At 47.4% G+C, this 11,852-nt stretch overlaps 1 protein-coding gene across 1 annotated transcript; it reads right to left on the reverse strand.

The window, feature by feature from the left end:
* Nucleotides 1-4,497: 4,497 nt before the first annotated feature.
* Nucleotides 4,498-5,451, reverse strand: LOC125553569. Its single transcript, XM_048717337.1, has 2 exons — nt 5,373-5,451; nt 4,498-5,267 (listed from the first exon to the last, which is right to left on the reverse strand). The coding sequence occupies exon 2, from the start codon at nt 5,127-5,129 to the stop codon at nt 4,572-4,574; it is 558 nt and encodes a 185-aa protein (XP_048573294.1). The 5' UTR covers nt 5,130-5,267; nt 5,373-5,451; the 3' UTR covers nt 4,498-4,571.
* Between the last annotated feature and the right edge of the window lie 6,401 nt (nt 5,452-11,852).

Genomic DNA, 11,852 nt, shown 5'->3' on the forward strand with positions numbered 1-11,852 from the left:
TAAATAGAATGCCTAAAAAAGTAAATAAACGCAGTTACAAAAACTTAAAACATATTTAGGGGTCATGGCCATAAAACGGCCCAGTTTCACGCCGCACTTAAACGGCTCAGTTCCGTAATTAACATAAAAACAAAATAATAAAAAGCCGCCCGCGCGCTCCTGCCGCGCCTGTCCATGCCGTGGTCGTCGCCGTCTTCAGTGGCCGCCGGTGTCGTCGTCGTCGCTGACGAGGTCGACGTAGTCCGGCGACGTCCACAGGTGGGCCGGCGGTCCGCGGTGCACGGCGGCGGCGTGGTGGAAGTTGGCAAGTGCCTGCACCACCACCTCCCGCGACGAGGCTTCCCGCTCCGGTGACTGCTGTAACACCCTCGATGCGACTATATCTCCCACGTGTCGAGGCACGACTTAGAGACATAATCGCATTGAAGGCATATGTCGCAAGTTAGGCAATCTTCACAACATCCCATGTAATATAAATCATAAAGGGGAGATAACATAGTTGGCTTACACTCGCCACGTCAATCAAGTACATAAATAACATTACATCATCCAAACACTCATGGCCCGACTACGGCGCCAAAATAAAAGATAACCCAACATGCGACACGGTCCCGATCACCCCCAATTGGGCACCACTACTGATCATCAGGAAAAGAAACATAGTAACGTTGAGAGTCTTCGTCGAACTCCCACTTGAGCTAAAACGCGTCTCCTGGAGCGGAATCATCAGGCCCTACATCTGGTGTAATAGTAATCTGTGAGCCACAGGGACTCAGCAATCTCGTACTCTCGCGATCAAGACTATTTAAGCTTATAGGTAAGGCAAGGTAAATATGTGGAGCTGCAGCAAGCTACTAGCAAATATGGTGGCTATTCTGTTCGCAAGAGAGAGTGAGAAGAGGAGGCAAAGCGCGAGCGAGAAACTAGAGGACAACCTGCGCAAACATTACTCCAACACCGTGTCCACTTCCCGGGCTCCGCCGAGAAGAGGCCATCACGGTAACACACTCAGTTGATTCATTTTAATTAAGTTAAGATTCAAGTTATCTACAACCGGACATTAACAAATTCCCATCTGCCCATAACCGCGGGCACGGCTTTCGAAAGTTCAAATCCCTGCAGGGGAGTCCCAACTTAGCCCATGACAAGCTCTCATGGTCAACGAAGGAATAGATCTCCTCCCAAGACGTTCTGATCAGACTCGGTATCTCGGTTCTTCAAGACACTTCGACAGGTTAAAATAAGACCAGCAACACTGCCCGAATGTGCCGACAAATCCCGATAGGAGCTGCACATATCTCTTTCTCAGGGCACACTCAGATTGTCTTAGGTACGGGTAGGCCAGCCCAGAGTTGCCCCTGGTGGCCACCGGCAGCTGACAGGTGGACCAACACTCAGAGGAGCACTGGCCCGGGGGGTTTAAAATAAGATGACCCTCGGGCTCCGGAAACCCAAGGGAAAAAGAGGCTAGGTGGCAAATGGTAAAACCAAGGTTGGGCATTGCTGGAAAAGCTTTAATCAAGGCGAACTATCAAGGGGTTCCCATTATAACCCAACCGCGTAAGGAACGCAAAAATCCAGGAACATAACACCGATATGACGGAAACTAAGGCGGCAAGAGTGGAACAAAACACTAGGCGAGAGGCCGAGCCTTCCACCCTTTACCAAGTATATAGATGCAATAAGATAACATGGCAAAATAATGATATCCCAACAAGTAAAATAATGTTCCAACAAGGAACGGCCTCCAATCTTCACCTGCAACTAGCAACGCTATAAGAGGGGCTGAGCAAAGCGGTCACATAGCCAATCAACGGTTTGCTAGGAACATGGTGGGTTAGAGGTTTGACATGGCAATTTGGTAGGCTTGAAAGCAAGTGGTAGGCATCGTAGCATTGGCATAGCAAAAGAGCGAGCAAACTAGCATAGCAAAGATAGTAGTGATTTCGAGGGTATGATCATCTTGCCTGCACAGTTGTCAGAGTTGACTGGATCCTCGAAAGCAAACTCAACGGGCTCCTCGTTAGCGAACTCATCTCCCGACTCTACCCAAACAAGACAAACAAGCAACAAGGACACAATCAACCACGTGCAAGGATCAAACAATATGATGCAAGGATGGTATGCTATGCGGGATGCAATATGCAAGATTTGACAAGGGATGCATGAACCTGGCCTCAACTTGGGAATCCAAGTGTGCCGCTGAAAAGATGAGATGAAATTGCTTGAAAACGATATAAAGAACTCCGGAATCGGAGTTACGGTTTGAAAATGGCAAGCGATTCAAATATGACACTGGTCTGCGATTTACAGCAAGTAACCATCTAAATGCAATGAGATGAACATGCTACAGCACCCAAACATGGCATAAAAATACATGGCAGGGATGCATTCGTGATGCTTAACAAAAGTCTAGCACTGAGCTACGGCCAATTCATCCATTAACAGGTTCAAACAAGCATGGCAAAAATACATATAACAAACAGATTTCAGACTTAGTGGAATTAACACTTGTCTGGAATTTTAGATCAGGTAGCACTCTTCGGAGCATCAAAACTACATGCTACAAGACCTGAACATGGCAAAGTAAAGCATGGCATTGAGCTACTCAAAGAGCTTAACAAAAGTCCCTTAGTGACCTTGAGCTAAAAGGGATCAGAAAATACAATTGCAAGCATGTGAACATAGCAAAATCATAATCAATTCTCAGACTTAGTGAAAACTGACACATGCTGAAACATATCTCAAGTAGTCATGTTTACGAGCTCGATGCACTCAATACGAAGCAAGTCATGATAAGCTAAGCACACACCCATCAAGAATATACAAAATTCAAGCTAGACATGGCAAGAACAATAGCATAGCATGCACGGATCAACTACAACATCATCGGCAAAATTGCAAACAAGTTGACAATCTGCCCAGATTCACAAAGTAGCAAAAGTAGAGCTCGATTGACTCAAGCTAGGGTGCTCCATAATTGCAAACAAAGATATGGATGGATAGAGCACTACAAGATTAACAAAACATCCTTACTGATCATCCTCAAAAGAGGCACGGATCACTAGGAAACAACATGAACATATGGCCATATGAGATAAACAGCTCAAAGACTTGGTGGAAATGCTAAGTCCCTGAAAACAGAATTACCAAGTGCACCACTTTGCAAGCTCGTGCTAGTCACCACACACATCACAAAAATACATGGGTTGCACCTCTGGAAAGATGGCAAAACCCTTAACAAAACACATGTAGAGCTCATGGGCATATCATGCACACATTAATCATGGCAAAAATGACAAATAACTAAAAGGAGCAGCAGATCTGACAAATATCTCAAGTAGCCCTCTTCTAATAGCATTTCGGGCATCAAGATGAACTCAAATGAAAATGATGCAATGGAACAAAATGATGTACTCTCTGAGATGAACATTTTGATATGCTATATGCCCAAATCGAAGCTACGGGTGCAAAGATACGATGCTATGAACATGAGCACTTGGACTGCAGACTTAGGGAAAAATCGAGGTCAACCCTAGGGTTAGCTCAGATCTGGATCTGGCGCACGCCGACCGAGGACCGCCGGAATCATCGGGGTGGTAGGCCGGCGGCTCACCGAAGAGGAGAGGAGGCCGGACGGCGGGGGCGGCGGACCCGGCCGCGGTGGCGGCGAGGCGATGATGGCGCCGCGGTGGTCGGCGAAGGCGGCGGCGCCGGGCGCGCGGGGCGAGGCGACGATGGCGGCGTGGACCCCGAGGCGACGAGGTGGCGGCGGCGGCGAGGCGGACCACGGCGGCGGTGGCGTCGGAGTGGAGGGTGGCGGCGGCGGGCGAAGGCGCGGGGCGGCGCCCGGATCTGGGCCGCGGGGGCCGGATCTAGGCCCTCCGGGCCGCGGCGGTGCGCGGGTTGGCGGCGGTGACGTGGCAGGCGATGAGTGGGCGGCGGCGATGTGTCCGGCCAGGGCGGATGTGTCTGACCGGCGCGGAGACGATTTTTTAGGGTTTCAGACGAGGGGGATCCGGATTTTCGGGGAAAGGCCTTTATATAGGCATAGAGGGAGTTAGGAGAGTCCAAATGAGGTGCGGTTTTCGGCCACGCGATCGTGATCGAACGCTCTAGATGATGGAGAAGGTTTTGCTGGGTTTTGGGCCAAATTGGAAGGGTGTTGGGCTACAACACACACGAGGCCTTTTCGGTCCCTCGGTTAACCGTTGGAGTACTAAACGAAGTCCAAATGGTACGAAACTTGACAGGCGGTCTACCGGTAAACAAGGCCGCTTGGCAAGTCTCGGCCCAATCCGGAAATGTTTAATCCCCACACATGAAAGAAAGGTAGAAAAGACCACCGAAGGAGAACGAAGCGCCGGAATGCAAAACGGATAACGGGAAAAATGCTCGAATGCATGAGACGAACACGTATGCAAATGCAATGCACATGATGACATGATATGAGATGCATGACAACGACAACAACACACAGAGACAAAGACCCGAACCTGGGAAAATAAAATAACTTAACGCCGGAAATGGCAAGAGTTGGAGTACAAATTGAGAAAGTTACATCCGGAGTGTTACAACTGCGGCGACGTGGGGCACCAGTTAACGCCCCCCACGGCGGCCGCCGCCATCTGCTCCGCCGTGCATGACCAGCTCCACCCCTGGCCCACCAGGCCCGGGTGGAAGGCAGCCACCGACGGCTCCTCCCTCACCTCCTCCTTCGGCACCATCTCCAGCTCGAGAATGGCGACGTCGCCGGCCGCGGAGAGGGCAGTCATCTCCTCGAGGCCCTCCCATTGGCGCTCGTCGTCCGTGCGCATTGAGTCCTCCATGACACGCGCCATGAGACGGGCCTCCTCCTCCGCTGTCATGCGAGGAGGTGGGGTGGCGATGGAGATGGTAACGGCGACGGCGTGGGCGTGAGGCCGCGCATCCGTGTATGTATAGCGTGGGAGTGGGAGGAGAATCCAACTGCCTTTTCTCAACCAAGAAGAAACAAGAGGCACGAGGCACACGCATGTGATGTGCCGCTGCTGGTGCATCTGCATGCACACAAAGCATGTTGGTGCTGCGTCGACAAGGCACGCAGCGGTGCCTCTCCGGCAACCAACGTTTTGGTTCCACCGACTCATTCGACGTCGCTTCCGTTCTGTGCGGACGAACCAATTCTGTGGGAGCCGCGGGTTGATCACCAGCCCAGCGAATCACACTCTTTCGCGGCCATGCGCATCATGCAACCCGGCCTCAGATCAGATCGTAAGATGCTTTCCCTGTGCAGTATGGTAGGGTTTAATAAGAGATGATCATAGAGCAATAATAAAGCGAAAGAATCCTTTGACGGTTTGCAGCCCAACGCTGCACCGCGCCCACCGTACGTTAGGCGAAGTTTGCTCCGCTGGATGTCTCTCCGTCCACCAACGAGGCATACCGCTTATTTTCTTTTATATGCCAAAGGAAATGCCCTAATCAATAAGATTTAGGAGTGATAATAACACGGCTAATATAATGAGATGAGGCACCAACACAGATAAGATACTCTATTCCAGCTCGCAAGCCCTAGTATTATCGACACTCCTGACGTTAACCTTCCTTCTAGAAGGCCGTTGCCCTCTCAGCAGCTCGCAAAGCAGGAGCTTGCTTGTGGATAACATTTCCAGTGGCACAACGGTAATTTATCACGAACTGACCGATAGACATAGATCCATGAACCTGGACAAAATGACGGTGATGGTTTAATTAACCGGCCGGTGGCTTTCGTAAGTGTATATGCTAACCGTCCCTCTTAACGATAGATCCGCAAGCACGTATTCTAATGAGATTACTATTGTCTTCGATTTGATTGACAAGTAGCCTCTCGTGATCCGGTTAGGCGAGCGCAATTATCCAGCGTGGACCGAGTTACAGTGACCGCGCGGATCTATGGATGTCCACAGGCTCGATCGATCGCTACGTGGCCGGAGAGAGCGCCTCAGCCTCACACGTGTGGCCGTGTGGGTGCAGCCGATAGCGCCACTGTTACGCGTTTTTTCTCTCCGATTATTAGTGTCCATGGCCAACGATGCAGCGCAAAACGCTAGTGCGCTGGTGCTTCTGGGATCTTTGGCTCTGGCACATCACTCAGTCGACAGCATGGAATGTCCAGCCCTCAACGGCAGCGTACTGCTAGTCTGCTATCAACCTCGCTTGGAGGATAGGGCTTCTAGAAGCGCGCCTGCCTCTCAGATCATGCCCTTGGTGCGGCGAGGCGTCAAGTGAGCATGCAGCAGCACCACGCCTTTCAGATCCCTAGACTAGTAGTACTGCTACTAGTACAACTTGAGCTGGACCGGCCCCACTTCGCCCACCAACCTGGGCCCACATGACAAAGGAGTGTGTCCTGTGCGTTCGAACCGATGGATGGCGGTGGATAATTAACGGTGCCATTCACCGGCGGGCTTTGCCCCGTCCAGCTCGACAGCGAAGCACGCGATGGAGACCGGTCTCCCGCCACCTCACATGAGCACTCGAGCAGATGAGCTGCACGCCTCCTCTCCGATTCGGCCCCTTCCCCCGTTCTTATCCTCGTGATTCCACCTCCTCACTCGCCCATCCGATCTTTTAACCTCCCAATGTTTTATATTCCCCGAATGTCTTTTATATACTTCCTTCGGTCTTTTTTAGTTCGCGTACAAGATTTGTTTAAAGTTAAACCTAGTAAATTTTGATCAAGTTTATAGAATAGAAAACCAACATTTCGAATGTGAAATCAATAACATTAGACGCACATGACTTTAGTTTCCATAATATTGTACAAATTTAGCATTGTATGTGTTAATATTTTTTCATATAAGCTATGTAGAAAAATATTTTTCATATAAGTATGGTCAAATTTTACAAAATTTAACTTCAGACATTTTTTATATACAGAGTAAAAAAAACCGGAGGAGGTACGTACACATCATTCCACAAGAATGAGTTGAAAATAATAACGATGCATGCAAGGTTTCCATACTAACCCGGGCATCAAGGTTTTTTACCGTGGACCGAGTAGGCTGATCTTTCTTCTTTTCCGTGTGTGGAAAGTCGGGTGCATCTGTCGTTTTGTCTAGGGTTCTCTGGGAGCAACGTTCAATTTGGAAATGAAAATTGCAGACGGATGCCTAGTCTCAAATCAGATGAGAGTGTTCACTAGTGCCTCCGTTCTGATCCAAGTGCACGACGGCGTGTGCTTTGCTTAAGAGGATCCTCAGTTCCATTTCAGAAATGAAACCACGGCTAAAGGAGATATATTAGAACAAGTCTAACGGAGTAGCCGGGCGACCCCCGATTTCTGCATCTGAAAGATGTATGTGGCCATTTTATTGATTATTTTTTATGATCTTATAAAATAATACAACAATATGCCTGAATCCGTCATCTTGGCAACATCTACCACTACTTCAATTCATATGATGAAGGGGTGCAAACTGGGCCAAATATCCAGACCTCTCACCTAAACCTAACATCTAAAGCCGCCATGATGAAGGGGTGCAAACTAAACCTAACATATACCACTACTTCAATCCATAGGATAGAGCCACATATCGGGTCCGGGTCACAAACCGGTCCGACGCACTCACATGTGTCGTCGCCGCAATCTTCCACTGGTCCATCTTCAGAGCAGATTGAGGTGCCAACATTGGCATTTACCTCCGCCATTGACGCCACCATGGCGCCAAACGACGACCTTCACCTACGCGAGTCCATCTCCAAGCAACGGACGCAGATCCATGCTAGGATAGGGCCGCATCACCGCCGTCGCCCACCATCCACAAGCGCCACCCAGCCCCAAGGTTCCCAAAGCGGCATCTTCAAGAAGGGAACGACACCGTGATCGTTCTCGCCGCCCAACAAAGTTAGGGCTTTTGCCCAGGAGACCTAGGGGAAGGGAAAGTGAGGGGATCAGTCCATACCGACGCCTCCAAGGAGGGGAGCGACGCCCTCAAGCGTCGCCTTCGACACGGCTGGCCATGACCAACCAGGGATTTAGCCCGAATTAGATCACCGCCACCAGCAGCGCCTCCTGTACAGAACCGGCGACCCAAGGAAGCGCGGCCCGACGAGGATGTGTAGCGACCAGACCTCAAACAGTCTGATCTTTGTGCTCCGGTGTCATCCCTGGATCAGTAATGCTGACACCACACAATACTCGGAGGATTTATAACAGAGTAGCAATCACACACTTATTACATCGAGTGTCTCAAGAGAGAACTTATTACAATAAATATGGCTTAAGGCCATCTAATAACGATAACAGCGGAAGGCTTGGAAGATAAGTGAGTCCATCAACTCCAACGGCATCACTGAGTATAGAACCACGACCTAAAAACTCCTTAATCGTCGTCTGAAAAGTCTGCAACATTAACGTTGCAGCCCGAAACGGGTCAGCACATGGAATATGCTGGCAAGGTAACACATAAAGAGTAATGCAATGAAACAGCTATACTATATGCATATCTGGCTGGTGGAAAGCTCTATGGTTACAGTTTTGCGTAAAGCCAATTTTTCCCTACTTCAAAGGAATAAATTTTATTTAACTATCATGGTAGTTGTTAAATATTGAGAATGGTTGACAGCATTCTCAATCCCAATTAAGCATCATCATTAAACAAAACCCAACAAAATTAATTTAGAGTAACATGTTGAGATTCACATGATAATCCAAGTACTAGATACTCAAGATTGTCCATAACCGGGGACACGGCTAACCATAATTAGTTTATTACACTCTGCAGAGGTTTGCGCACTTTTCCCCACAAGACTCGATCGCCTCCGTTTGGTTTCTCTCACTATATGGTGTTTGAGAAGACGGATGACCAAGACATAGTCTTTCAGAAGCGCTAGCACCTTACGATCGGGTAGACCGTACGACCTACATCCCCTACATCTGCTAGTCTACCACTGTAAGAGTTCGCACGACTTAGTCAACTATGCTAGAGCCCATAATAGCTTGTGGTTGCACACGGAAGTTTCTAGTATGAATAGTCTTATGATCCCTTTGAGCCTGGGTGGCGGTCCAAAAGAAAACAGGCAAGTACTGGAATACCCAGGTGCCTCAATCCACCCAGATGTGTGTTTAAGTTGCCACCTTAAATAAACCATTAATTAACAAACTCACATCTGTCATGGATATCACTCACCCAATCCACGTCTACTAGCATAGCATGGCACAATAAGCAAACGTAGAAGTAACTCCCAAAGGTTTGAAAGTAAACAGGTAGTAGGTACTACCTCAACTACTTCCCATCCCACAATTTAATTAGATCTTAATCATGCAATGTTTGAGGATTGATCTAATGCAATAAAACTGGGTAGTAGGAAAGGTATGATCAAAGTGTTACTTGCCTTGTTGATGATCCGGGAAACCTAGCGATTCGAAGTAACAGGCGGCGCACTCCGGGTATTCTATCACAGACAAACAAACAAGCATAAAATAAGTACTCATCTAATGCACAGGTAAAAGTCAAATAAGAGATCTAACCAGAAGGTTCAACTTAAGAACTCCGGTTTGCAAAAAGAATCAAATCGAACGAAGCAACGAAAGTCAAACGGCGAAAGAAAACAACTTTGTTTTACTAATCTGGATCTAAGGCAAATTTTACAGTAGCAAAAACTTGTTTAAGTTGGTTAAATGGATAGAGGGTTTCGAGACGAAACTCCAGGCGCTTGAATCGCCTGATTCCGATAAACGAGCGAAAAGTTATACTAAAAAGAAAATCGGATCAGGAATCGCGATCAGAAAAATCGCGGATTAAATCCGAGAAAAAGAAAAACGACGAACGTTCATTAGAACGAACGAACGGACGAACGCTCGCTATTTAAATAAATAAATAAAAACCGATCTATTTAAAAAAACTGAAAAAAAAAACCGACAGAAAAACCAGACGGTTTTTCGAAAAATAAATAAACCGGGGCGGATTCCGAGGCGCGGCGAACCTCGGGCAGCGTGCGGTGGCGAGGCGGCGGCGGCGCTGGGGGCTGGGGCGGCTTAGGGTTTCGGCTGGGCCTCCTCCCCCGGCTTATATAGCCTAGTCGGGCCGGAGTCCGGGTCAGACACGGCCCGTTAGGTCGGTTCGTTTTTTTAATAAATAATTACGCGCGGAAGAAAAATAAAAAGAAATATTAACGGACTCCAAAAATCCTGAATTAAATTTTCCCGGGCTTCAAAAATCAAGCCTCACAAGGTGAACATTTATTTGGGGCCTAAATGCAATTTTGAAAAATGCACATTTTTCCTAAATTCAAATAAAATAAAGAAAAACTCCGAAATAAAATCTTATTTGATTTTATTATTAAATCCTCAATATTTCTTTATTTTGGGAAATTCATTTTATTCGCTCTCTCATATTTTTGTAATAGAAATAATTGACGATAAAATAACAAAATCAAATGATCCTATTCTCAAAATTTAATAAAACTCAAATATGAAAATAACGAGATCCCCAACTCTCTCCGTGGGTCCTTGAGTTGCGTAGAATTTCTAGGATAAACCAAAATGCAAAATTAAAATATGATATGCATAGATGATCTAATGTATAACATTCCAAATTGAAAATTTGGGATGTTACAAACCTACCCCCCTTAAGATGAATCTCGCCCTCGAGATTCGGGTTGGCTAGAAAATAGGTGAGGGTGGTCCTTGAGCAAATCTTCCTCTCGTTCCCAGGTGGCTTCGTCCTCCGTGTGGTGGCTCCACTGAACTTTGCAAAACTTGATAACCTTGTTGCGAGTGACTCGGCTGGCAAACTCGAGAATCTTAATTGGTTTCTCCTCGTAGGTCAAATCGTTATCCAACTGAATAGTTTTCAATGGCACTGTATCTCTCAAAGGTATGTCAGCCATCTCCGCGTGACACTTCTTCAACTGGAAAACGTGGAACACATCATGAACTCCCGACAATCCTTCGGGCAATTCCAACTTGTACGCCACTTCTCCCATACGCTCCAAAACTTGATATGGTCCTACAAATAGTGGCGCTAACTTTCCTTTAACTCCAAAACGCTTTGTTCCCCGAAGTGGTGATACTCGAAGATAGGATCTATCTCCAACTTCGTAAACTGTCTCCTTGCGTTTAGAATCTGCATAAGTCTTCTGTCTGGAATGAGCTACCTTGAGCCTATCGCGAATCAACTTCACCTTCTGTTCAGACTCTTTAATCAAGTCAGGTCCAAACAACTGGCGGTCTCCAACTTCGTCCCACGACAACGGTGTCCTGCACCTCCTTCCGTACAAGGCTTCGAAAGGGGCCATCTTCAAACTGGTTTGATAACTGTTGTTGTAAGAGAACTCTGCATATGGCAAATTGTCGTCCCAACTAGATCCGTAATCTAACGCACAAGCTCTCAGCATATCCTCCAAAATCTGATTAACTCTCTCGGTCTGTCCATCTGTCTGTGGATGAAAAGCTGTACTGAATTCTAGCCTGGTACCCAAAGTTTCATGCAACTGTTTCCAGAACGTTGAGGTAAACTGGGTTCCTCTATCTGATACGATACTCCTCGGAACTCCATGCAGACATACGATCCTGGTCATGTATATCTTTGCCAACTTTGCACTGGTGTAGGTAGTCTTTACTGGGATGAAATGAGCTACTTTCGTCAATCGATCAACTACAACCCAAATCGAGTCATAGCCTGAACGAGTCCTGGGTAATCCCGTGATAAAATCCATGCCTAACTTATCCCACTTCCATTCGGGTACCGGCAATGGTTGTAACAATCATGCTGGCTTCTGATGCTCTGCCTTTACTCTCTGACATACATCACAAACTGCTACGTACTCTGCAATATCCTTCTTCATTCCAGTCCACCAGAAAATATCTTTCAAATCCAAATACA

This window comes from Triticum urartu, chromosome 4 (genome assembly GCF_003073215.2).
Source record: "Triticum urartu cultivar G1812 chromosome 4, Tu2.1, whole genome shotgun sequence".
Classification (NCBI taxonomy): domain Eukaryota; kingdom Viridiplantae; phylum Streptophyta; class Magnoliopsida; order Poales; family Poaceae; genus Triticum; species Triticum urartu.

Coding starts and splice junctions, on each gene's coding strand:
- LOC125553569 (XM_048717337.1), bottom strand. CDS start 5,129: ATGAGTCGGTGGAACCAAAACGTTGGTTGCCGGAGAGGCACCGCTGCG.